General features: G+C 47.1%; 1 protein-coding gene across 2 annotated transcripts in view; it reads left to right on the forward strand.

Moving 5' to 3' along the window:
- The first annotated feature begins 2,914 nt into the window (after window positions 1-2,914).
- The window catches only part of COL6A2 (collagen type VI alpha 2 chain), a 42,571-nt gene continuing 18,363 nt past the window's right edge, over window positions 2,915-27,122 (forward strand). For both annotated transcript variants that reach the window (XM_082230795.1, XM_082230796.1), the window contains exons 1-19: window positions 2,915-3,066; window positions 6,090-6,218; window positions 7,072-7,691; window positions 9,499-9,519; window positions 10,340-10,405; window positions 13,881-13,934; window positions 14,385-14,429; window positions 15,548-15,574; window positions 16,248-16,274; window positions 16,365-16,409; window positions 17,314-17,367; window positions 18,198-18,260; window positions 20,319-20,381; window positions 22,516-22,605; window positions 23,898-23,960; window positions 24,805-24,867; window positions 25,268-25,330; window positions 26,498-26,560; window positions 26,957-27,007. In XM_082230795.1, the coding sequence (XP_082086921.1) occupies window positions 6,119-6,218; window positions 7,072-7,691; window positions 9,499-9,519; window positions 10,340-10,405; window positions 13,881-13,934; window positions 14,385-14,429; window positions 15,548-15,574; window positions 16,248-16,274; window positions 16,365-16,409; window positions 17,314-17,367; window positions 18,198-18,260; window positions 20,319-20,381; window positions 22,516-22,605; window positions 23,898-23,960; window positions 24,805-24,867; window positions 25,268-25,330; window positions 26,498-26,560; window positions 26,957-27,007 (1,578 nt within the window). In that variant the 5' untranslated portion in view covers window positions 2,915-3,066; window positions 6,090-6,118. The remainder of the gene's footprint in view (window positions 3,067-6,089; window positions 6,219-7,071; window positions 7,692-9,498; window positions 9,520-10,339; window positions 10,406-13,880; window positions 13,935-14,384; window positions 14,430-15,547; window positions 15,575-16,247; window positions 16,275-16,364; window positions 16,410-17,313; window positions 17,368-18,197; window positions 18,261-20,318; window positions 20,382-22,515; window positions 22,606-23,897; window positions 23,961-24,804; window positions 24,868-25,267; window positions 25,331-26,497; window positions 26,561-26,956; window positions 27,008-27,122) is intronic.

Here is a 27,122-nt window from a genome sequence, read left to right on the forward strand (position 1 = left end):
CACGTGGATTGATGGTTTGATTCGATATAAATTTTTTTGTTGTTGTTTAGTTGTTTAGTCGTGTCTGGCTCTTCGTGACCCCATGGACCAGAGCACGCCAGGCACTCCTGTCTTCCACTGCCTCCTACAGCTTGGTCAAACACATGTTAGTCGCTTCGAGAACACTATCCAACCATCTCGTCCTCTGTCATCCCCTTCTCCTTGTGCCCTCCATCTTTCCCAACCTCAGGGTCTTTTCCAGGGAGTCTTCTCTTCTCATGAGGTGGCCAAAGTATTGGAGCCTCAGCTTCAGGATCTGTCCTTCCAGTGAGCACTCAGGGCTGATTTCCTTCATCATCATCAAACCTTTTATTGGCATCGCATACAAACATCCATAGTAAATCAATACAGAATTACCACCTCCCCAATGTCACAAAACATTTGTCAGATGAAAAGAGTCAAAACAGTCTAACGTTACATCTCTAGGTTTCCAGGGAGATCAAACGTCTGCAATGTGTTTCTGTGACAAAAAACCAAATAAAGATATTTAGCCACTAACTTGGTGAGTTCCTGATCATTCCCCAGTAATAGAAAATGTATGACCTCCAACTATGATTTGCATTTGGGGATGCAGAGTTGATCTAGAAACTGCTGGCAGAGATCAGCATATAGTTTACATTTAAGAACCATATGAGTAAGAGTTTCCAGCAGGTGGTCTTCACATGGGCAAATTCTTTCTCCTTCCACCATTCCCGAGAACCTTTCTCAAAGGAGGTTTGATGGGTTTGAATTAAACCTGGCCAACGAAAATGCCCTTCTTTCTTGAGGGTTAAGCAGAAATTCAAGATAATTGTGATTAGTTTCATATGCCCAAGAAAGTTAAAAGTAAAGAGGGGAACATGTTTTCTCTGCTGCTGCTGTTAGTTCCTGGCATTCAATGTCCCACAACCTAGTTTTTATTATAGCCTTGGCAGATGGTGGGGACATCGATTGCAAAAGTTCCATTGACAGTCCAAGTTGCTGTACCTTTATGTTAAATTGTTGTTGCCCTGGGGAAAGAAAGGGGTCTGACAAGACTTCGCTAAGGAGAGGATCTTTGTCTAATGTGAGGTAGATGTATAACCAACATAGAAGAAATCTCGCCCAGGCAACAGTCTCTACCTTGTGTTGACCTCCCTCTAGAGACAGGGCTTCAGAATGGATAGGTTTGATCTTGCAGTCCATGGGACTCTCAAGAGTCTCCTCTTGCACCATAATTATAAATTATAAAGTTAAAGGGACCCCTGACCATTAGGTCCAGTCGTGGCCGACTCTGGGGTTGCGGCGCTCATCTCGCTTTATTGGCTGAGGGAGCCGGTGTACAGCCATGTGGCCAGCATGACTAAGCCGCTCCTGGCGAACTAGAGCAGCGCACAGAAATGCCGTTTACCTTCCCGCCGAAGTGGTACCTATTTATCTACTTGCACTTTGACATGCTTTCGAACTGTTAGGTTGGCAGGAGCAGGGACCGAGCAACGGGAGCTCACCCCGTCACGGGGATTCGAACCGCCGACCTTCTGATCGGCAAGTCCTAGGCTCTGTGGTTTAACCCACAGCACCACCCGTGTCCCTAATTATAAATTATATATAAGTATAAATTAGCTACCTATTTTTCCTAACACATGTTTCTGAACTAACAATTGATATGCACTAAAATACTCACAAGCATTTGCACTTGGCCACAGGATGGTAGAAGTTTCAGTTCTGAGGACTGAATTCCCACATGCTTTCTTTCAAGCCCTTCCCGTAAATGTGGCAGCCGGAAGGAGCAAAGAATGCTGCCAGGGGTTCTTAAGAATCCAGCCGGTTTGAGATTAGCACAGTCCCAGAATACTGGAAAACAATATTTATTCAATCACCCAAAAAATTGTGTTTGCAACCAGGTCAGAACGGGACAGAGAGAGAGAGAGAGAGAGAGAGAGAGAGAGAGAGAGAGAGAGAGAGAGAGAGAGAGCAGCCACTACAAACAAATGATGGAGAATATTTGGAGAAATTTATGCAAAGCGGCCTCCTCCTCTTTGGGTGAGAAAAGGGGAAATCTCAGAAATGTTTCAGCCAACCGTCCTTATTTGAAAACCAAGCAGCAGGGAGGGAGAAAGGAAAACCTATCAAAATATTCCGATTTCCCTCTTACCCTTTTCTAGAGTCACCAAACATCCTTGTAAAGAGAATCTGGACTAGAGGGAAATCTATATAGCTGATTTAAAAATACAATCAGTATCAATTCCAGACACCGTGAAAAGTGTCGTCCTGGGAAATTTCGAATAACTGGTGACCTGGATACCAAGTTCCCCAGCAGGATCACCAAAGCCCACATCGCCTCCTTCCGTCCGCGATGGCCGGTGCTGCCGGCTGGCCTTGGGAAGGGGGCGGGGGGCTGCTAGTTTACAGTGGCACCAGTGGCGTAGCGTGGGGGGTGCAGGGGGGCGGGCCGCACCGGGCGCAACATCTGGGGGTTAGGGTTGGGGGGCGCAAATCCACGGGTTAGGGAGCGCAAATCCACGGGTTAGGGGGCGCAAATTACTTGCCTTGCCCCGCGTGCTGACAACCCACGCTACGCCACTGAGTGGCACAGATTGTACTTTGAACAAGTGACCGGTTTGAAAACCTTTGGTCTTTCCCCTTCCCGTGAGTTTTCTAAACGCTGCTGGGAGAGCCGTCGGGTGGGCGGGGGGGTCCCAAGCCCTGGAGAGGCGCGAGAAGGGGCTCCGGGCGGGAGCTTCGCTTGCGCAAGAGGCAGCCCGAGCAGGAGCTCGCTCGCCCGGGCGGGAGACCCGGGACCGGTCCGCGCCCCCGAGCGCGGATGGTGGAGCCACAGCGCCGCCGGGTGGCCGCTGCCTCGGGTGGCGCTCGCTGGCCCGCTCCGGGGGGAGGAGAAAGAGGCAGGACGGAGCCAGGCGCCCGCGCCCCGCCCGGAGGGCTCCCTCTCTCCACTCCCAAATCTAGCGGAGGGAAGGAGCCCCTGTCGCCCAAGATGCTGCGCCCCTCGTGAAACGCGCGCAAGCCCTTCGTCCGCGCCAACGGAGCTGTCGCGAGTCGGTTCCCCAGGTAAGCGGACGGCAGCTTCGCCCGCCGCGCCTTCGCCCGCGGCTCTGGCTCGGGAAGCGCGGAGGGAGCGGGCGAAGCTCGACGGGGCGGCGAGGGAGCGCGAGGGAAAGGAGGAGGAATAGCGGGCAGATCTAGGGGGGTTGCGCTCATCGAAGCAGCCCCAGCACAGCAAGCGTAGGACCAAAGGCACCTGTGAAGGATGAGGCGCTGTCACCTCAAGTAACAATAGGCGATGCATGTCATGAAATGCTTGTGCTGCTCTTTGATCTCTACGTGGCTAGAAAACAGCCGTTGCTCTTCAAAGCGCAGACACTTTTCTCCTTCCAACGTTGGCACGGCAACTTCGATAGTTTTGCACCCATAAGGCGGAATTCACAAACTGGCTTTCGTGGCTTGCCTGGTTTTGCTTTAGATCTGGTGCCTTTGGCCAGCGGGTTGCAGGGCGTGTGTTCTTCCAGAACTAGAGCACCGCAGTAACTCGCCAACAGGCATATTTTGTTCTCCAGAGATATTAGGCAGATCTAGCAGAAAGTAGCAACAGCATTCCTTCTGTTGTCTATGGCATGTCTAGATTGGAGGCAGTTAAGACTCTTTGCTAATGAAAAGAATGACTTTTCTCCTTCGTTGCTGCAAGAGACTCTTGGCATCTCTCTCTGACTTAAAGTGCTATCCTATAGATGTCTACTCAACAGTAAGTCCTTTTTTGGTCAACTAGGACTTACTCAGATTGCAGCCTAATTGTGAACTGTTGTGTTCCTCAGTAGGATGTGTAATTTAGAGACATGAGCAGCACCCCAAAGTTGTAGGAAGGAGGGGCAGGAGTTTGTGTTGGTTGTGTGTCTGGGAATTTCACTCTTAGATGAGGCTATGAAGTTGTGACTCTTCTCTTCCATGCACAGACCATGAGCCAAGTCTGGGGAAAGGGAGGCACTGGCTGCTTTTGGTTTTCTCTTCCTTCCCTGGATTTGTGGCCTGGACTCTTCCAGTGCTGCAACAGATGATGCTTTGCCCAGTATTGGGAGCACACAACCAAGTAAACTGGGAGCCAGAGGAAAAAATGCACCAGAACTTTCAGTTAAATCAGAGTGCAGCATTTTCTGAGGCAGCATTCATACAGAAAGCAAAATTGGAGGGAAGCTAAAAGGGAACTTGAATCTTCATGTACAATATCCATTAATGTACAATGTTGGAGAAAACACTCGAGAGCCCAGTTCTGTAATAAGGAAAAAGAAATCTTCGCTGGAAAAGTCAGGTGAAGGATCTCCATTTTAGGCACCCACCATAACTCACTTTTTGCATTTTTCTGTATCTGAACTGGCCACCTTGTAGTCTGAGCATCTCCCACTGGTACCTGTCTCCCCCAGAGCAGGTCTGGGATGCCCCTATTTTCATCAGAGAAATGTTAGAGGGTATGGAACAGGTGTGTGAGAAAACTCTTTAGTGTTTCTAACCACATCATTAAACAAAGCCTTCTCCCCTTCCCGTCACTTATAATAATTTTGCTAAGTTGTTTAAGGTTGGCCTTTATGCACATTTCATCGACCAGAGAAATGTATGCATTCTACATTAGCATTAGTTAGGTTTGCCTGCCAGGTGTGTGTGTGTTTGTGTGTGAGAGAGAGAGTGCGTGTTTTAAGACCCACATTTCTTTGAAATCTGCTCTGTCACACTGTTAAGATGGTGTAACTTAAATAAAACCTAGAACACAGAAACAGTGCACTTCTGGGAGCCTGGTGTGATAAGGCTACTGTGATTTTAGGGAGCTAAAGCAAAGAACTGTGGGCCTTCAGTATTCAGGCCTGCAAATTCTCCAATGCCAGGGAACCCGAAGGCTGTCAGCAAAGATGGCCAGAGCTATACAGCCCCAGGGAGGAGGGGACAGGCTGAATCAGGGAGCTGATATAAACCTGGAAGTTTAAAATGCATCTTGATCAGATCACTAAAATCGTTAAGATTTATCTACATTTATTGTGAGCAGAAACATGCTTAGGATCAAGGCTGAATATCTGGTAGTTTTCACTAGTGGTGCAATCCTGCACACGTATAGTCATTTTCTCCCTGGACTTGCAGTGTAATTCCTCCAGTATTTCTCTCTTATAGCCAGCAAAATATATTCACATCACTAAAGTCCTTTGTAAAGGAAATATACTGTATACAGCCATACTGTGGTTTTCGACCAGCTTAGTTTTCAAATGTTTTGGCTCCCAAACGCCGCAAAACCGGAAGTGAGTGTTACGGTTTGCAAACTATTTTTGGAAGCCGAACATCCAACAGAACTCCTGTGGCTTCCCATTGGCTGCAGGAGCTTCCTGCAGCCAATCAGAAGCCGCACTTTGGTTTCCAAGTGTTTTGGAAGTTGAATGGACTTCTGGAAAAGATTCCATTCGACTTCCGAGGTACGTTTGTACAGTACTAGTTTTTAATAAACAAAATGGAATCTGGAGTAGTTTCTTAAGGCAGGCACTCAAGGAGCAGTGTTCTGCAGGAACACTTCTGTAGGGTGATTAGATAATTAAGGAAAAAACAATAACAGCACATTTAAAATTACAGGGCAGGCTACAGATAGTGAATTCAATTGCACTTGGGTGCTAGAGGGTACTTCAGGTTATCCCAGAGGCTGCTGAACTCCCAAACCCCTCCCCCTGTTTGGTTTCTCCCCCCAATACTGGGCAGTGCCATTCTCTGCCACCATATTCATTCACTTACCTGGATGTTTTAAACTTGCTGACCTTTCCCCAGGAAGGACTCCAGTCAGCTAATGGAACAAGCACCGCCCAGGACAAGCCGCTTGAGTAGTTTCTTCCTGGCAAAAGTTGCACTGCCAGACTTAAAATTAAATAAAAGGCTCACCCACTCCAGCCAAGCTAAATCTCAATCACCTCATGTTATGGTTGCCCCTCTATGGCACTGAATACTATTGCCTTGGAGATAGAAAAAGGAATCTTTGAAACGCCACACTGTTCATGTCTAGTGCCTTAATCAGCTCATAATCTAAGACTGTTATGTTGGCTCTGTCCTGACAGGACTCCAGGTGTATGATAAAGTGGCCAAGATGTTCCCAGAAGCCTTTTTAGCTGTTCTGCTGTGCACAACGCTGGCTCCACTCCATGCTCAAAATGATGATGATGTTGCTGCAGCTTCGTCCTGTGCAGGTAAAAGCACAATCTTTAAAACTCCGCCTTATCCCTTGTCTTTTCTTTTGGCCTCCTCTTTCCTATCCCTGTGGAAAATTACTTGCTGACTTTTCTTCTTTGCTTGGCTCACAGTGGCTAACTTATTCCTTTCCACCTCACCTCACTGACCACCACTATTACTTACTTGGAACCTCATTTTCCACGTTGTCACCCATTTATTCGATTTGGAGCTTCACTGAGAGATAGTGGTGGACTTTACACACATATAAAAAACACTGTGAAAATGCTTTTTCAAAAACCGTTTTGAAAAATATATTGAATTTTTGCATAGTTCACTGTCGCCATCTAGTGCCGCATTTGTATATTGCACTTTTCAACACATTTAAAATGTTTATTCACAGCTGTATAGCTGAGTCCAGGGAGTCTCCTTCTGGTGGCAGAATGAAGCCACTTCCTGCGACTTGTAAACTATTAATTAATCAATGCAGGCCCTCTTTTGCAGCCACAACGCACTGCTAACTCACATTCAGTTTGTGACTGAGTATAATCCAAAGCAGTGCTATTTTTCTCGAAAAAGAGGTGTCGGAGCTCTCCAAGAACACCTCCCTTGTTCTCTTGTGATGGCAATGGCGCCCACCTGAGAGGGGCTGGGACTGTGTCCCAGCAAGTTCTGACTGGGGAAAAAGCCCTGATCCCAAGTTGAATTCAAGGTTGAGCTCCAAAACAGGTATTTCCCATCCTGTGCCCTGAGGGTGTGATTGTTTTTAAGGGCACAAGTCCAAAGTGTTCAGGCCTCATAGAGACCTCTGAGAGGCCTTGGTATGACTGATGTGGTTGCATCAGCGCACTTTTCTTTGCTGTTTCTATACAGATCAAACTGACTGTCCCATCAGGGTGTATTTTGTGATTGACACATCTGAGAGTATTGCGCTGCAGACTGCACCTTTGGGGAGTATAGTGACCCATATGAAGAGCTTCATCCCTGAATTCATCACAAAGCTGGAGAATGAGCTCTACCAGAGCCAAGTGTCCATCAACTGGCAATTTGCAGGACTCCATTTTTCAGATGTGGTGAAAATATACAGCGAGTTCACTAACAGCAAGACGATCTACCGTGATCGGTTGGAGAGTGTTCAATACATTGGTCGGGGCACCTTCACAGATTGTGCTATCTCCAACATGACAGCACAGATCCTGTCCAATCCATCCCCTGGGGCTGTCAATTACGCCATTGTGATCACTGATGGCCATGTGACAGGGAGTCCCTGTGGAGGGATGAAGCTGCAAGCTGAAAGAGCCCGAGACGCAGGGATCAGGCTCTTTGCAGTGGCCCCCAGCCACAACATCTTTGAGCAGGGGCTGCGAGAGATTGCCAACCCCCCGCTGGAGCTTTACCGGAGCAATTACGCCATCACAAAGATGGATCCTATCAGAAAAGAATCAACCACCGAAATAGATACCAATACCATTGATAGGATCATCCAAGTTATGGTAAGAATGGATCTCTCTCAGGTGGGGGTGGGGGGAATAATGCAATTTCTTGAAATACTATTTAGCTTCAGGCAGTTTGCATTGTCCGGGCTGGATATCAAAGCAGAAGCTTTATAGATTTTATTAAATTTCTATCCTGCCCTCCCACCCAAAGGAGCCTAGCTCCTCCAAAGTACAAGGAATGCCCTTCCAAGCACCCAGTAAGCAACTAAGAGCCAGTGGTCATTGAGGCTTCCTAGATTTATGGGCTTGCTCCATCAGTAATTTAAGCATAACACCAAGCATGCAGCCTTCTTAAAACCTGTGGTGTGGTAAAATTACTCAGCTCAGTCCTTTAGCTGGAAGCCATGCCAACCACAAAAATTGGAGCAAAAACTATCACTGGATTTCCACAGCCCCACATTCGGCCAGCGTTCTAGGCTGCCGTCCTCACTTGGGGGTTGTACATCCATCGGGGTGTCCCTGGCCCTACCAGCCCGGTGTCCCCCTTGGTTGCAGTGGCTGGGGAATGAGCCAATCCTCCTGCCTCTGGGTTAGAGTGGTGCTGCTGAAATGACAGGCAGGGGTGAGGAGGACCCCACCTTTATTTCCCAGCACATATTATTCTGGGGAAGTCTGGTAAGGATAAACTACCAGTAGGGGGAGCCCCACTGATGCGGATCGACTCAAGCACCCCTGGGTTCCCGACGGAGGAGATCCACACCCCCAGATTCCTTTAATGGAATACCCTTATTCATGGAGGGGCAGGTGATGGCCACACCTCTCCTCCCCCACACATTGCTATTCCAATGCCTACCCGCCAAACCTTACAAAGGTGTGACAATTGCTATGAGGTAGGTGAAAACCAAGTGGCTGGTGCCAATTTGCCAAGTGGAAAAAGTCCTACCAGGCCCCTCAACGGCAACCAACCGAAGTCCATAGCAAGGCCAGTGACGCAACCTGGAAAAGGCTGGGAGATCCTCAGTGCGAGACTGAAAGGGAAGCCTCAGAGTCGCACCACGGCTTAAATTGGCCCTGGCCACACCCCCAAGCAACCTGATTGGCCGCCTGGCAACCTGACATGGCTGGGGTCTCCCCTAGTGTGATGCGGGACGCTGCCCCGCCCCCACGCTGAGGCAGGAGGCTAGGCGACCTGTCCACAATCTGGCCCTGCCCACTCACAGGTTTGGAGCCGATCTCCAGAAAATCAAATTCTGCACAGGCCGTGCAAACTGAATAGATTTGCATGTATCCTGTTTTATTCTGAGGCTGTTGGCAGTGGCTCCCCAAGGTCTCTGGCCCTGCGCCCTGATTACTTTTTCCTGGGATTGAACCTGGGGCTTCTACAGGCAAATCATGGTCTCTGCCACTGAGCTGTGACCCTCCACCAAGTCTTTCCTTCTACTTTGTACAGCTCATTCTGCCTTCAGAATTCACATTTTGAGTGTCAGGGATTTGCTTTCAAAACACAATGGCCGCTGGCAAAGTGAGGAAAAGACGCGAAGACAACCTCTAGGGGCAAGCAAGAGAGGGCAGAAGCAAGGAGGTAAAGGAGAGGCATCCGTAATCACTGAAATGTCCCTCCCTGATTTCTGGCCCTTTGTCAGAGAACATGCGCACAAGCATTTATTTGCAATGCTAAAAACTGGAGAGCTGCTTTTAACAAGGGAGGGGCTGAGGCGCCTCACGAATGATGCCCAGGTGAGGTGCCAAAATCCATGTTTGCCCAGAGGACGCAGAGAGAATATGCAGAGGAAAGCGCTGTCTCAGTTTTCTTCTTCCTAGATTTAACTCAGTTAATATTTAAAAATCTTTTTCCTCCCAACAGAAACACGAAGCCTATGGAGAGGTGAGTACAGATTCTTTCCCGAATACTAGCATTTCAATTGTTGACAAAATTAGAGTGCTCAAAAGAGCAAGTGGAGCTCCATAGTAGGGCAGCAGTACCCAGGCATATTTACTTAGGACTGGAGCAAATTCTATTTAACTTAGTGGGAGTGATTTTAAATAAAACATCTACAGGAGTGGGCTGCAAATTTGCCTAATTCCATAGGCCTCGACAGGCATTTATGATGCACAAGGGGAAGACGGAGAGAGCAGGCTGCCTAGACTACCTTAAGGTGGTGTGAATTCTCCCAGCCCCTCACCTGAACTGCAGTGGGAGGTGTGGGGGTTTTTGTGCGCATGGAGGCTCCCTGGCTTCTGAGTTGCACGGGAAGCCTCTGTGGATACGAAAAGCTCCTGCTACAGATGTTCCCTGTTATCACATGAGGGGCCTGGAGGGAGGGTTAGCTGGGTTCTCTTTGAGCACAATAATACCTGGCACATATCGTTTGCTTTAACTGCTGCTACAGACTTCTTAACAAATTATTCTGTGAATGAGATAGAGAGGATTACACAAAGCCAAATTCAGCAGGCGCCCAGTTCATATTGCAAAATCCTAGGGGAATGAAACACATTTTGCCTACCTGGCAAGAGACCACAAAGTTCTGGTAGCAGATCTTAGCCTTCCCTCTGGGAAATGGGGCAGAGTCCCCAGAGTCATTCAGTAGACCGCTGGGATTCATTAGATTTGGGGTGAGGGTCTCTTTATTTTTATCACAGTGTAGAAATTTAATCAACTTCTCAGCTATGAAAGTTCATTTAATTTTTGTTTGGATTTATTTCAGTGCTACAAAATGAGCTGCCTAGAAATTGCAGGCCCACCTGGCCCAAAGGGGTTTCGGGGACAAAAGGTAAGTTGAATGACATAGTTCAATCTGGTAGTGATTCCTAACCCAGGAGCCACAAACCACTGGCGGGGTCCAGAGTTATCCTAAGGCAGTGCTGGTGAACCTATGGCACACAGAGCCCTCTCTGTGGACACTTGCAACATCGCCCCATCAGGTCCGTTTTTTGTGGTTTGCAAAGGTGACAGCCACTCCCCCCCCCCCGTGGGTGGGAAATGCTCTGTATAGTGCGCACTAGCCACAGCAGCATTGGGAGGGGGAAGTTGAGCACACGCACACACACACACCCCTACGCCGCTGTGAGCCCCAGAGCTTCGTGCCCACCACCAGCTGGTTGGCTGCTGCTGCGGCTGCAAAAGGGCACTCGTTTTGTGGCGAGTCCTCTTCTTTTCTCACCCACTGGCCTGCAGGCAGAAGAAGTGGCGCTGCCCACGCAGTTGCCAGAGGACAAAGTTTTGTGTAGCGAAGAGTGAGAGAAAAGGGGGCAGTTGCTCCTTTCCCGAGAAGGTGGAGCCTGAGGGGAGAGAGTGTGGGGTGGGTGCGCCCCTCTCTCGTCCCCAGGGGAAACGAAGCCGCAAACAGGGCTGGGAGGGTGGAAAAGGCGCCTTCGTAGTGCCCAGCGGTGCTTTCACTCATTTCTCTGGGGGTGTTTCCGCACAAAGTTGCGCACAGTTGCGCTGTGCGAGACACGGAAACATGTCGTCATCATCATCATTTTTTAATTTGTATACCGTCTTTCTATCTTACAATGCCGGGACGCGGGTGGCACTGTGGGTAAAACCTCAGTGCCTAGGACTTGCCGATCGTATGGTCGGCGGTTCAAATCCCCGCGGCGGGGTGAGCTCCCGTCGTTCGGTCCCAGCTCCTGCCCACCTAGCAGTTCGAAAGCACTCTTAAGTGCAAGTAGATAAATAGGGACCGCTTTACAGCGGGAAGGTAAACGGCGTTTCCGTGTGCTGCGCTGGTGCTGGCTCGCCAGAGCAGCTTCGTCACGCTGGCCATGTGACCCGGAAGTGTCTTCGGACAGCGCCGGTTCACGGCCTCTAGAGCGAGATGGGCGCGCAACCCCAGAGTCGGACACGACTGGCCCGTACGGGCAGGGGTACCTTTACCTTTACCTTTATCTTACAATACTCAAGGCGGTTTACAAGCTGAAGAAACAAAAAATGTACATGCAATAATAAAACTTTAAAATAGGCAACCAACATCAAAAAAGTAACATTCAACAGGTGAAAAGAGGCCTTGCCTGATGGAGTCTTTCCCCTCACAGTTCTTCCTCCAGGACCTGCTCCCTCACGTGCGCTTGAATTCCGCGCAGCTCACCTCCTCCCAAGCATACCTTTCCTGGGGCAGCGCTAAGCAGCCCGTCCTCCAGGAAGAGGTTAAGCCCTCCTGTCTTTCCACCTGGAAAGTACTCTAAAGCAATGAGGACAAGCCAGGTGGGGGCTTGAGTCCCAGCAGTCGCCCTCCTTTAGTTCCTGTTGCGAATTCCCCTGCAGGTGGTGAGCGGTGGCACTTTCCCCCTCCAGACTTGGTGGGGTTTGAACTCCCCTTTTTCTGCACAAATAAGCTCAACAAGGCCGGGGTAAAAGGTAAAGGTAAAGGGACCCCTGAACATTAGGTCCAGTTGTGACCAACTCTGGGGTTGCAGCGCTCATCTCGCTTTATTGGCCGAGGGAGCCGGCGTGCAGCTTCCGGGTCATGTGGCCAGCATGACTAAGCCACTTCTGGAGAACCAGAGCAGCGCACGGAAACACTGTTTACCTTCCCGCCGGAGCAGTACCTATTTATCTACTTGCACTTTGACATGCTTTCGAACTGCTAGGTTGGTAGGAGCAGGGACCGAGCAACAGGAGCTCACCCCATCGCGGGGATTCGAACTGCCGACCTTCTGATCAGCAAGTCCTAGGCTCTGTGGTTTAAGACATGGTATTCTGGGATTCTGAGGGGGGCATGTGAAAGGAACCCAAGACCTGCAAGATCCTAAGTTCCCTCAAAACACCCCAAACAAGCCAGACACATCCCATTTAACCCACAGCGCCACCTGCGTCCCTAACGCCGGGGTACTCCTCCCAAAAAAAGCTCAACAACTCTCCCCGCATTATCCCCCAGATTGGCACTTTGCGATAAATCAATGGGTTTTGGGTTGCAGTTTGGGCATTCGGTCTCTAAAAGGTTTGCCACCACTGTCCTAAGGGGTCCTGGCAGAAACAGTCTCTCCCCTCCCCACTCCAGACTGGAGTGCAGAAACTGTCTTCCAGCACTTAGCAAAAGCTTCCTTTGAAGCAGGCTCCCTCCCTCCTTGTAGCAGGTAGGCAGGGGCTCCTCCCACAAATAAAATGCCCCTGGACAAAACTCCACTTTTGGACAAAGTGCAGTTGACTACTACTGAGCTGCAGAGTGTTAAATGATTAGACCAATTGTTCTTTGACTGGTCAATGTGTATAATCACATACTCTCCAACATTTCTCTGATGAAAATAGGGACATCCTAAGGAAAAACGGGACAAATTGGGATCAAATCAGAAACCGGGATGACTTCTCTAAATCAAAGACGTCCCTGGAAAATAGGGACCCTTGGGGAGGTCTGCAATAACTAGCCATTGTGCACATTCACTAGGCCTTATGGAGAATGTGCCCATAATCCTTCCATGAACAGGGAATTTTGTACATTTCCCAGCTAGTATGCATAATCTCCAACAGCCTGTAGGAAATGTGCATATGCTGACAGAATTGTGTGCCTTTGCAAGTGTGATGAGCCTCCTTTTAACCTCAAATATTTCTGAAGATTCCCACATGCTAATTGTTATAATTTAAGTCTCTGTTAATTAAGAAAATACCGTACATGATGTGGGGGGAAATGTTTATGAACCCAGCAATGCTTTTAAATGAATCTGCAAATGTGCCAAAATCAAAGAAGGCTGCAAAAATTCATTTATTTCCCCCATGTAAGTTATTAATTCCAAAAGTATTAAATATTCATTCATTCATTTCCCCAATATACCCACTGATCAGACCAATTAATCAGCTCAAAAAGGTATGAAATATACACTTCATTTATAATTACAAATATATTTATTCATTTTCCCATTTTATCCAGTGATCATCAACCCAATTAATCAACCAAATTAAACAGAATACAGCTTTATTTATTTTTGTGGGGATCAAAAGATTAAATATACTCTCCACTCTCAGTGCAGTCCTGATCTTGACTCCCACACACACACACACACACACACACGCATGCACACAAACACACACTGTAAGTTGGGGGAGAAGAAGAAAAAACCCTGATATAAGGTAGTACCCTTTGGGATGGAAAAAGTTAAAGAGACATTGTTATTTCCTTCCAAATTTCTGTGAGGGGTTGCCTAGCACAAACATTTTTGTCCCTGAAAACTGCTGAAATTGCCCTTCTATTGCAGTGGGGGGAATGCAAGACATAGTGCTGTAATTTGTTTTATTGTTTTATTTGCTTTTAGGGTGCAAAGGGCAACATGGGGGTGCCAGGTGTTCCTGGGCTAAAAGGACGACAGGTGAGTAGCTGGAAAAAATAGGAGGACTCCCTTCCCACTCCATTAGCCACTGGGCTGAGTTTTGACATTGAATATTTAAATGTTCAGGATCATATGGAGTAATTAATATTCCAATTTGAACACCTGTTTAGGGGTTGATATTTAACCAAATCAGACTGTGATCCTTGAAACTGCTAAAGCAGCATATTGAAACCTCTCTTTAAAACAATGTCCAAGTATCTTAGCGGTTTCATTTCACCATTATAAAACAGAAGCAGTAAAACTTCAGTGTTTGCCTCTTGCAGTAATGAAGGACATTATGATTTGAAAATCTCTAACAGGATAATCCTGTACATGTCCTTTCCAAAGCTCAGTGGGACTTACTCCCGGATAAATGTGTATAGGATGGCAGTCTTAATATACTGTTTAAATTATTGCAACTAATAATGCTGTTTGTCTTTTTAAATATAGGGTGACCCAGGAATTGAAGGTCCAATTGGATATCCAGGTCCCAAGGTAAAAGATTTGCATCTGTTTATCCTTCTGCCATTTTTTTCCCCCATTTTAGCGGCTCACCAGTTGTCGAATTAACCCTTCATCTGGGGCCACAATGTTTGACCCAGAGGCACTCAGAGGACAGGGGAAAGGCAACCGGCTACTAGTGCGAAGGACTAGTGGTAGAAAATGCCATGTGGTGATAACTGCACACCTGCAGCATTGATGAAGCATCCAGACCACGAGGCTGACTGCCGCGGACGAGTGCCGGAAGCAGAAGCCACTTGCCTGGCTTGGCTGGGGAAAGCAGGGCTAGCCATAGCTGCACTGGACAGTAAGAGCTGTTCGACAGTGGAATTTGCTGCCAAGGAGTGTGGTGGAGTCTCCTTCTTTGGAGGTCTTTAAGCAGAGGCTTGACAACCATATGTCAGGAGTGCTCTGATGGTGTTTCCTGCTTGGCAGGGGGTTGGACTCGATGGCCCTTGTGGTCTCTTCCAACTCTATGATTCTAGGATTCTAGGATTCTATGGTTGGGGCTGCTTGTCTGTTGGATTATATATATAGCTAGCATATAGTTATATATAATCCAATATAACATAATAAGGCCAATAGGTTGTGTGTTATTATTTAAATTATGAATATTGAGGCTGCCAGCATGGGCATTTGGTGTCTGTATTAATGTGAAACACTATTCTGCCCAGTCACTACCGGCTCTTGTCTAAAATGTTTTGGATGCATAGTTTTCCAAGTAACTGATGATGGCTTAATGCCCTTACACTTTGCAGAGAGTCCCTAAAATAAATTCTTTCTGTAAATTCTGTCGGGCAAAAGGGACATGGGCCGGCATGACTAAAGGCTTTTGATGGTGCTTCTGGGTAATAAAAGCTCTGCTTCATTGCAAACAAATATGTCTTATTTATGTATTTATTTATTTATGTATTTATTTATTTATGTATGTATTTATTTATTTATTTATTTATCTATCTATCTATCTCTAGAAACCACTTAGAACTTTTTCAGAAAATATATGATCATATATACATGAAATATATGATACTATATCAAAGCCAGAACTCTAAATCGATGTCACACGTATCAACAAACATTAACACAATGTACATTTTTTGTTCCTTCTATAGGGTATTCATGGTCTAAAAGGAGAAAAGGTAAGCTATTGTATATACTACATTGGGAAAATTATGGGACGCATATTGTGATTTTATTCAAACCAGCCAAAATGTCACAAGATTAGTGGCAAGCTTTCAAGTGCTCCAGAACTCTTCATCTAGTGAGATGTTTTACAAAAGAGGAGGGGAGGGGGGAAATAAGAAAAGCACAGAGATGGGACCTCCCAGCTGGAGCCCAGAGCCAGGAGTCCCAGCTGCAGCCTCAGTTCCAAGGTGGAAATTGTAGACAGATTAAATCTCCGCAAAGGATGGTGGAGAAATTTAAATTCTGTCAGATTTGCACTTTCTGAAACTATATGTGAACTGGAACACAGCTATCCTTTAAAATTCACACTTATCTGAATTCTGTGGTGCCGTTTTCCAACAAAACAATGCTTTCCTGGGGGAAAGTGTCCATAATTATTAGTGTATAATATATTCGTGTAAACAGTATACAAAATGCATTCTGTGAGGGGAAACTGCTTGTTCAGATTGCTTAAATATCTAGGGAGGTCTTTGCATGTAATCTTGTTTGCTAGCTTTTGGATCATAATCAATTCAGTAACAAAGAATTATATATATATATTTTCCATTCTGTTCTGCCAGCGTGGCTGATTTTAATAGGCTTGACTCAACATTGTTTGCTTTCCCCCCCCCCTTCTTGTGTTTGCAGGGAGAGTTTGGAGGAGATGGACGAAAGGTAAAGGCAAATCCTGGCTTGCTACCTATTATTCCAGCTCCGCTTTCCTGATGAGAGCAGCTTTCTCACGCTCTGCTTCTTTTCTTTCAGGGGGCTTTTGGCTTGTTTGGACGGAACGGCACAAGTGGGCAAAAGGTAGGGCTACTCAAGGATCAGACACAGTCAACGGGTTGCTTATGTCCTTTAAAAGGAAACCGCTATGGCTGCCACCCCACAGCTCGCAAGAGCTGCTCTGCCAACGGAGAGTAAAGCCTGCCAACAGGCTTGTCCCACCAAAAGACCCCTTGGTTCACCTGCCAAAAGCTCTGGTGGGAGCTGGTGGACTGCTGGCATCCTTCCCCATGTGGCCATGTGGACCAAGACATGGCATTATGGGATTCTATGGGGGGCATGTGATAGGAACCCAAGACCTGCAAGATCCTAAAGGTAAAGGGACCCCTGATGATTAGGTCCAGTTGTGGCCGACTCTGGGGTTGCGGCATCCATCTCGCTTTATTGGCCAAGGGAGCAAGCATACAGCTTCTGGGTCATGTGGCCAGCATGACTAAGCTGCTTCTGGCAAACCAGAGCAGCGCACGGAAACGCCGTTTGCCTTCCCACCGAAGCAGTACCTGTTTATCTACTTGCACTTTGATGTGCTTTTGAACTGCTAGGTTGGCAGGAGCAGGGACCGAGCAACGGGAGCTCACCCCGTCGCGGGGATTTGAACCGCCGACCTTCTGATCGGCAAGCCCTAGGCTCTGTGGTTTAAGACATGGCATTCTGGGATTCTGAGGGGGGCATGTGATAGGAACCCAAGACCTGCAAGATCCTAAGTTCCCTCAAAACACCCCAAACAAGCCAGGCACATCCCATAGTAGCTAATTCCCTCCTATTTCAGACAAGGGGGGGGAGAAATTGAAAGCCCCCTCCCCACCCCCCAGGGCTACATCTTGCCCCAGCCAGTGGATGTCTTTCCCCAGGAGAATGAACCGTCTATAGAGTTCTCTCTACTCTTCACAGTCTCTCACTTCTTTGTTTTTGCATGTGATCTTTCCAGGGCAAACTGGGGCGCATTGGACCTCCTGGCTGTAAAGGAGACCCAGGCAACAGGGTAGGAATGTTTTCACATCTTGGCTTTGTGCATTCCAGCAGTGGGGTGGGGGGGGCGCAGTGTTTCTTGGAGCATGCTGCGTAAAGTAGCATGGCAGCTAACACACAAGTAACAAATATAAAATAAATAATGGTAATAAGAGGGCGTTTTTTTATTGCCTCACGCCACATGTGCCCCACTTGGCAGACTTTCCTTCCTTGCAGGTTTCTAAGCAGAGGTTGGGTGGCCATCTGGCATGGGTGATTTAACTGAGATTCCTGCATTCCAGTGGTTGGACTAGATGACCCTTGGGGTCCCCTCCAAGTCTTAAGATTCTGTGATTCTGTATGACCACTTTGATCGGCAGAATTGGCACTGCTACACGTGCCACATAATACTCATTTTGCAGATGTAAGAAATTGATCGTTTAGTGTGGCAACACCTGCACTTTGGTTTTGGCCCTTGCTAAAAACATTCTTGTTTAGACAGGTCAACCCAGATGCTTAGAAACGCTGAGGTGAATTTTAATCTGTTTTTTAACCGAAAAACAGGGTTTGTGAATTTTTCTTGAATCTGTTGTTTTATCTTTTTGGGTTTTTTTACAATCAAGTGGTGTATAAATTTTATGAAATAAAACAAATGGAGGAAGACCTGTAGATCCTATTTTAATTTGCATCTGAATGCATTCCTGGAGCTGACAGGGAGGTTCCCAGGCAGGTGGGCATCGGGGGGGGGGGGGGAGAGGCAATTGCCTCTCTGTCAAAAGGTGGCCCATTGCTTTCCATGTGCAGATGTCACCACAAGCCAGAGCTTTCAGAAAAGAAGCAGCTCACCTTTGCCTTTCTTCCTAGGGCCCTGATGGTTATCCTGGAGGTGCTGGAGATCAAGGGTTGCCTGGGGACCAAGGGATCAAGGTCTGTACCCTTCCTCAAAGTCACTCAAGGCAGCAGTGACACAGACTCACTGAGAATAAGCTGAAGGTGTTGCAAGACAGGCAGCCCCTTGTGCCGCAGGGTCCAAAAGTGCACCCAATATGCAGCCAGGGCAATTGTGCTGTGCAGTGGCGTAGCGTGGGTTGTCAGCCCCGGGGCAAGGCAAGTAATTTGTGCCCCCTAACCTGTGGATTTGCACCCCCTAACCCTAACCCGCAGATGTTGCGCCCGGTGCGGCCGGCCCCCCTGCACCCCCCACGCTACGTCACTGGTGCTGTGCTATGAATATTTGGCCACCCCATCACAAAAGGACATGGGAAAGGGGCAGAAAGGGGCAATCAAAATGTTGGACGGAAGGGTTGGTTAGGTCGCAAGGAAAAGCCTGTCTCTGGGTTTCTTTAGTTTTGGGGGAAGGTGGCCTTGGGGTTGTGGGTGGGGAGACATGATAAAGACTTAGACATTGGTGGTGGGTAAAGAGGGGTTCCCCCCTCCCTCTTTAAACAGTACAACTCTGGGTCAGCCAGTTTGAAAAAGGCACTGTTTCACATAACCCATGGATGTGGTGACGACCATGGTCTTAGGTGGCTCTAAGGGGGGGGGTTGAAAAGCCCCCCCCCCGGAAGAGGTTTGTCAGTGGCTACCAGCCATGATAGTTGTGTGAAGCTTCTGCATTCAGGTGCGCCAGTCACAGCAAGCACACAGCAGAGGAGGTCTTCCCCGCAATATCTCTTTAGCCAAGAGCTGGACAAGGCAGATGAGCTTCGGCCTAATCCGGTGGAACTCTTCTTCTTTTATTGAATCCTGGCTTTTTGGAACGGACACACCTTTTGTAAAAAATAAAATAAAATTGTGCTATTACAAAGCGTTTTGGCATTTCTGTGCAGAATGTAAATGCTCAACAAAGGCTGCATTGATAAGTCTTACAACTGCTTGAAAATCATGCATTTGACTTCCAATTCTGATTTTGAATTGAAAATCCTGTTCTGTTACAGAATTGCTATCATTACTGCCAAGCTCTAGGTGTCATTGAGGACTAGAGCAGGCACCGGGGCATTCAGGCAGTGTTTTGTGTATATGTGCACAAACACACACACAATGTTTTACACACAAAAAGCAGAAACTCTGTAGGTGCAAAAAAACCAGGTACAAAAGTACCTATGTTTTCTCCCTCAAGGCAAAACAAAAAAATCAGAGGAAGCAGAGGAGTCATTGAGAAAATGTTGCAGGGAGAAAGCATTTTTCAAAAGAGCCAGTGGTGGAGGAAGGGGGCAGGGGGGGCGGTCCAACTTGGGTGCCATCTCTGAGGGGGGTGACAAGAAGGCACCCTGCGGGGGCTCGCCCCGCCGCTTCCAGGTGCGGCGACGCGAGCTGCCTCCATCGTGCCACCACAGCCACGTGCGGAGGATCTTGACACCGTCCATACGGTGCTAGAGTGGCGCCATCGGCAAACCTCCCGGCAGCGCATGTGTGGCGGCACAGGGCGGTTTGCCCTGCCCCTCGACACCCGGCACCGGGCACTGCTTAGTCTTCCTTCGGCCCTGAAAACAGCACCATGGTGTTCCTGATTCAACCCCTACCCCCCCCCATCAAAAATGTCAACATGAAACAAAAACCACACACCCAGCATAAAGGTGTGGTTTGGCCCTCAGAAGAAAATGACTCAGAAGTAGATGGTATTGTGGGCAGATCAGCATAACAGCATTTAAAGTGCTACAAACGGATTGGAAGGCTTTATTAAAAATTGCCCAGGTATTTATTGTGGCTGTTTGGCGTGTTTCTAGTGTATATGCATAATTCTTGAACCCGTAAGAACGGAGCTGTGTAAAATATCAGCTATTTAATGTCAATTGTCAAATACCAAACACTGAATATATAGTAGTTGCCATCTATTTTGCACCAGAATTCCCCCAAAATTGGTTTGGGGGAAATTTGAGACTGCTTATACTGCTGCACATACAATTCAGTTTTGATCTACGTGGATGTAGAGCTGGTGTGACCATTTCTTACTACTTCTGTTTCCGCTTACTCCTTCTGTATCAGGGTGATCCTGGCCGTCCTGGTCGCAGCGGACCGCCTGGGTTGGCTGGAGAGAAAGGAAATCGGGTATGTACCTGTAATGACTATAGGGGTTGCTCATGCGTAAGTTGCTGCCACTCCTGGCTATGTTGCCTTGTTAAACCTTTTCTGTCTGGGCAGCCCTTCACTTCGTGGCTGCCTCAGTTGCTAGCAGAATCCGTCAGTGGGTGTTTCTTAAACCTTTTCCAGCATAAAAGCTGTTTGACGCCAAGTCTCCTCCTACTCTCCCTGCGCGGAAGTCTTCTGCGCAGGGAGGGCGTGGGTAGCGGAGGACCCGTACTCTCCCCGCTGGTGTCCGGCGAGGAGTCCTGGAGCCCTCTCGCCGATTCCCCCATCTGCCCCCCTTTGTCCCTGGTGTTGCGCTGATTACCTTCCCCAGCTGATGATGAGCTGCCTCTCTCCCTGCTGGGTCCCTCTCCAGCATCACTTGGGAGCCTTCCCTCCGCCTCTGGCTCCGATGTCAGTTCCCTGACAGTACCCCTAAAATTTTAGACATGCTCTCAGGGGCAGATCTACTATGAAATTAATGAAGCTTAAACTCCTGGAGGGGCCCCAGAAGCAATTTTAGTCCACATTGCTAGTAGACTCAATTTGAGTCACATGACTTAAAATGATTGCTTTTTTGTTCTATGTATTTCAACAATCCCAAAGTTTAAATAAAAATTTTTTTTCCTTCCAGTAGCACCTTAAAGACCAACTAAGTTAGTTCTTGGTATGAGCTTTCGTGTGCATGCACACTTCTTCAAGTGTTGGTCTTTAAGGTGCTACTGGAAGGGGGGGGGAATTATTTTGACTATGGCAGACCAACACGGCTACCTATCTGTAACTGAATCCCAAAGTTTGAGAGTCAGTAGCACAAATGTTGTAAAGGTGTTGTGATCTGTTGTGGAAAAACCCATCAGTGGTGATCCCGTTGAAGAAGATAACAGGGGTTACCCAGCCCTCATTGCTGGTTGTGAAGAGACCGCCATAACAGTTCAAGCTTCAGGGCCCCCCAAAACGTAGGTCCACCACTGCATGTTATAAAACTGCTAGATCTCTTTGAAGTTCTGGGCCACAGTCAGAAGTTATCCTGTTGTTATCATAGTTGTCAGAACAAGAATTGAGAAAATTGGCAGCAGCGTTGCATTAAACTCTCCATGCAGTGATCTGATTCTGTTCCATTTTTAGCAACTGCAATATGCTAGATGTTGAATAAGCTGAACTTGGCTAGTTCCACCCCCACCCCCACCCACCCCACACACATGAACACATTTAAAAGGGCATCAAATGTTAATCAGCCCAAGGTCTGGAAGAAGAGGAACGTTTTTGCTTGGCACCTAAAATGTATAATGAAGGCATCAGACTAACTTTCCTGGGGAGAGCATTCCACAGACAGGGAGCCATGGCAGAAAAAGGCCCATCCTCATGTTGCCACCCTCCAGACCTCTTGTGACACACAAGAAAGGTCCTCAGAGGATGAACACAGAGTCCAGGTCAGATTATATGGGGAGAGGCAGTCCTTGAGGTATTGTGGTCCCAAGTCATTGAAGGCTTTATAGGTCAAAACCAGCACTTTGAATTGGGCCTGGAAACTAGTTGGCAGTCAATGCAGTGTGGCCAGGATCAGTGTAAGATGCTCAAACTGTCTTGTCCTAGTGAGCAGACTGGCATTCAAATTCTGCACCAGTTGAGGTTTCCAAAGCATCTTCATAGGCAGCCCTACATATAACGCATTGCAGTAATCTAACCTTGAGGTTATCGGAGCATAGGCAGCAGTAGTCAGGCTATCCTTGTCCGGATAGGCATGTAGCTGGACCACCAGCTGAAGCTGATGGAAGGCACTCCGGGACACTGAGGCCACCTGAGCCTCAAGTGACAACAAAGAATCCAGGAGGACCCCCAAGCTGTGCACCCACTCTTTCAGAGTGGTAACAGCAATGCGAGAAGTGGCCCAGCGCTTCCACTGCTGACAGAGGTCATCATCGTACAGTGTGACCAGAGCAGTTTCTGTGCCAAAAGTGGGCCTAAGATTAAGATGGATCTCACCATCCTGCATAAGATGTGACTCTTTGTACTGTCTGTGCCCCATTATACGTAGGCTGTGCTCTGACACCTCCCTTCCTTGCCCTTCCCTTCTCCCCAAAGGTCTTCTAATGCTGTTTCCTTTTATTTTTCAAAGGGACCAAAAGGCAACAATGGATCTCCGGGCACTCCTGGCACAAAGGGAGCCAAAGGTGGCCCTGGAACTATTGGGCCCAAAGGAGAACCTGTAAGATCCTAACCCCACTTACTTCATCTGTCTGTCTGTCTGTCTGTCTGTCTGTCTGTCTATCTATCTATCTATCTATCTATCTATCTATCTATCTATCTATCATCTATCGCAATAGCAAGATTTGCATACGGGCAAGTATTCTAGGCTGCCACTGCTTGACTACACTCCTAAATGCATCACCAAGACACATATTTCAGTGACATTGGTTCTTACTCCATCTTCCAGAGCAATATTAAAACTGGATTTGTTCACAATCAGCGATTGAGATTCATGCCAGATCTGTGCATTCCAGTATGCAAGCAGCCAAATGTCATCCAATAGGAAGTTGGATATGTGCTGACATTTAATTTGATTGTGCTTTTAACAGAGGGCATGATCCAGCCCACATAAAGCACTTTTAAGATGCTTTGGTTTCAGTTGGAGAGTTAAATTAAACCTGAAATTTCTGTCATTGAAATAATTGTGCTTTAGAAAGAGCTTAACTTTGGCTGGACCAGACACAAAGCTAGTATAGAAATTTATGTCTCCCTTTCCCACAAACGCCACACCCCACTTATGGGATTATATTCACAATATTGAAAGCATTGTTTCTTGCTTTTACTTTCACCCACTCTTTCTTGCAATAAGTGTCAATCCACACATTGCACAGAATTATGTCCTTCAGGTTTGCTTTACTCTTTTAACCTAGCTGTGTGGAAGCAGAAGGAGGAGAGAGGAGAAGCCGAGAAAGGCTACTCTCCTACTTGGTCCTTTTACAGCTCAAAGTCCTCCTCTCTAAGCCTATTTTTCACCTATGTATGGGAAGAAAGATACTGAGTCCCCATAGCATCCCCTGTGGATGAAAAGGCAGCTTGGGAAGGACGATTTTAAGCTAGAAAAGTAACAGAGGAGAAGTTACGCAGTCTTTCCTCACCTGATCACGCTTGGAGGAGCCCCCCGGACTTGATTTGCAATTAAACTTGAAGAAGTGAACTATTTTGCCAGGTGACTCGAAAAATAGTTCAATTTATCTGGGTAACTTTCAGGAACCTTTTTGCATCCCTAATGACATCAAGGGCGCAAGGTGGGGTCTGAATGCTACGGACGCTGCCCCGTCTCTGGCAAGAGCATTGCATGAAAGGGGGCGTCATGGCAATGGGAGAAGTGGGCCCCTCTTTCTACAGAGGTTGGAGCCATCCTTCAGACACGCCTAGTTCTTTCAGCTCAAATAGAGGACAAGGGGTGTGCTTGAAGAGCATTTGCTCAAGATCATTTTGTTTTGTGTGCTTTCATTGTTTCTTTTTCTTAAGGGCCGTCGTGGTGATCCTGGAACCAAGGGGGGACCGGGAGGTGCTGGACCCCCAGGCGGGAGAGTAAGTTCATCAGGTTTCCAAAGTAATGGAAGGAAATCCACCCCTAATTAACTGAGGGGTGGGGGCGGAGAGAGAGAGAGAGAGAGGGAGAGAGAGAGAGGGAGAGAGAGAGAGAGATTCTTTATTTCTTTATTAATTTTGATTCTAGTCATAATGATTGTAAAATAAGCCTGCAAAACAACAAAAGCACATTTGTTGTTTTTCATAGACTCATAGAATTGTGTTGGAAGGGACCCCAACCCCCTGCAATGCAAGGTTGTTGTTGCTTAATTTTTAAAACCAAGCTCTTGCACAAGACTGACTAAACCCTACTGCTATGTGATTAGCCTCCAAGAAGTCATCCCCTACATGCACTCTCTTGCAAGGTCTTGAGAGAGCAGCTCCTCTGAATTGGGTTGCCTAAGTTCAGATCTGCTTTCTTAAGATGGAGAGAGAGAGAGAGACTCCACTGGTCACCCTCCTAGGAGGAGCACATGGCCACCCACTGAAACAAACCACCCATCCAAAGAAAAAATGCTAATGAGCATTGGCTTGCAGGTCCATAGCAGGCTATCTGATTTTTCTGTGGGTAAATCCAGATTAAATGAAGAAAAACTCCAGGCTGGCATTTTGAGGAAATCATTGGTGGTGTGGATGATACAAACTTGTATGCATAAGTAGCACTCATGCCGTAACAGATTCCGCCTAAAAGCACCATAACCTCAAGCAGCAGGGAGCTGGTGGTCGTAGCTATAGCTATGGCTGCAGCTTCTGTGAGACTTCTTGTCACCAGAGAAGGTCTAGGAACTTGCTGAACTTGGACTGAACAGATTGGCTCTCTAACGCCTTGTTTCTTCTTTCACAGGGAGACCCTGGTTCTGAGGGCCAGAGAGGGCTACCAGGAGAAGTTGGAAACAAGGGAGGCAGGGTATGAAAGAATGACAAAATGGCAGAACATTTTCCCTCCATGCACAGGAGGCAGCAGGGGCTCCCCAAGCAGTTTATTTGAAAGCACATTTGAAGATACTTGTCCATCAAGGACTTCACCACCGGTGTATGTTCACACTGATGAGATTGGAGTGCCAGATTTGAATCCGGTAAAATGGGGCTCAAAATGATGTTGAGTGTTGAGCACATCTTATCGGGGGGGGGGGACATCCTCTGTTCCACTCCTGAGGACAGAAGCAAGAAAACAGTGGGGGAGGGAAAGAGTTGCCTCATCTCAGCTGCCAACTGTTAACTAATTAGATATTTCTTCCCTTGAACAGTCTGAAATGTTTACTTCATGCAAGGTCTGACTCTCTCTCTCTCATTTCTGTGTTTCACAGGGAGAGCGAGGAATGCCTGGCCCACGAGGTACTCAAGGTGGTGTGGGAGAACCAGGAAAGCCTGTAAGTTTCATTCACACGCCTCTTCCACCTGTGGGCGTTGGCTTGCTCTCCATGCAGCTGGCAAGAGAAGCCCCGTCTGCCATCCGCCCCCAGCAGACACCCTTTTCGTTGTGCATTCATGACGATTTGTTTTTTGTTTTTTAAGTATATTTATTAAATTTTCAAAAATTATACAACAAAGACAAAAAAACAAAAATACAAAAAATTAACAACACGTATAATTTCATTCACTTATTTTCCTTTAACTTATTTCTCGGACCTCCTCATACCTCCCCTTTTTTGTATTCCAATTCAAATTATTCATTTAGCAAATCCTCACCCTTAATTTTCACTTAATTTTACACCTTTCTTTCTTTTTATTTTTCCCCTCTTATCTTAATCATTTCAGCTGATAACCACTTAAATTCTATCCAACGTCTATTTAACATTCACTAATTTTGTAATATTTCCCAAGATAGTCCTTAAATTTCTTCCAATCTTCTTCCGCCGTCTCTCTTCCCTGGTTTCAGATTCTGCCGGTCATTTCTGCCAGTCCCATGTAGTCTATCACCTTCATCTGCCATGGCACATTCATGACGATTTGTGCTCACGGCAGTATTGGGGAGGTGAAACACAATCTTACTTTCAGTATGGTTTGAGCCTTCATCATTTCCGATCAGTGCATGTCCCTTAACCTCCCGCTGAGATCCTGTAACTCCTTGCATCACAAATGTTCTACCTTATTTTTTGTCCTGCTTTCCTTGTGCTCCATAGCGCAGGAGTTCCCTGCCAAATGACAATAAAGCAGAAACACTGGGCAGCTTCACAGAACAACTGATAAAGTAGAATGGAGTGCAGACAATCTAGTATAAATCTTCCATTGATGGACTATTATAGCATCAATGAAATCCCTGCAAAACAATCCAGTCTGGGGAGGCTTTGGGGATATTTTGTCTCAGCTTTTCTGAGGTCACAGATTAATTCCATGTCAACCAGGATTTAATATCAGAAGCATTATCCCCCATTTGTGTGTGAGCAAAAAGAGTTTCCTCTGAGACTTCCCTCCTGTCATACGGAATCATTGTCGTGTTGAAAATCACAACTGTAGTAGCATCTCTGCCCCTCGTACAGATCAGCAGCAGCACACACCCCAACTCACCATGTGCTTTATGCAACACTCTTTTGCAGGGCTCACGAGGGGATCCCGGTGATTCTGGTGTCAGGGGCGACCCCGGGGTGCCAGGTCCAAAGGTAAGCCATAGGTGTAACCTTGATCAACAGGACTGTGTTTACATTTGATATTGTAGTGTTGGTCTGATCCCACAGGCCTCGTCACTGGCCTCTTTTAATGCTGGTAATTTTCTAGCCACAGAAAGTCTCTTTTTCCTTAAGCAGTCCGAGCTCCAGATTTTTTGTATCTGTAATTCAATGTATTAAAGGACTTATTATTGTTGGGGGATTCTTGCTGACTAAATTAGGAACTTGAGTTCTGCAGTGGCTCAGTGTGCATCTCAATGTGCATTCGCTTGCCAGACCTTTTAACCCCAAGACCTAACATACTGTACTCCAAAGGAAGGGAGATGTGGCCATTTCTGCAAATATAGAATCTTTGAAGAATCATTCTCTCTTTTCAAAACAACATTCTAGGGTGACAGAGGAAGACCTGGCTTTAACTATCCCGGTCCAAGAGGAGCTGCGGTATGTTTTGTTCACGTACAGTATTCACACATTGAAATGCCTCAGTTGGGAAGGAAGCTTCACAAATTGCTATAGAAATTCTTCGTCTCCTTCGGAGTAGGCCTATCGGCTCTGG

Source organism: Podarcis vaucheri, assembly GCF_965113315.1.
Source record: "Podarcis vaucheri genome assembly, chromosome: 1".
Taxonomy (NCBI): Eukaryota; Metazoa; Chordata; class Lepidosauria; order Squamata; family Lacertidae; genus Podarcis; species Podarcis vaucheri.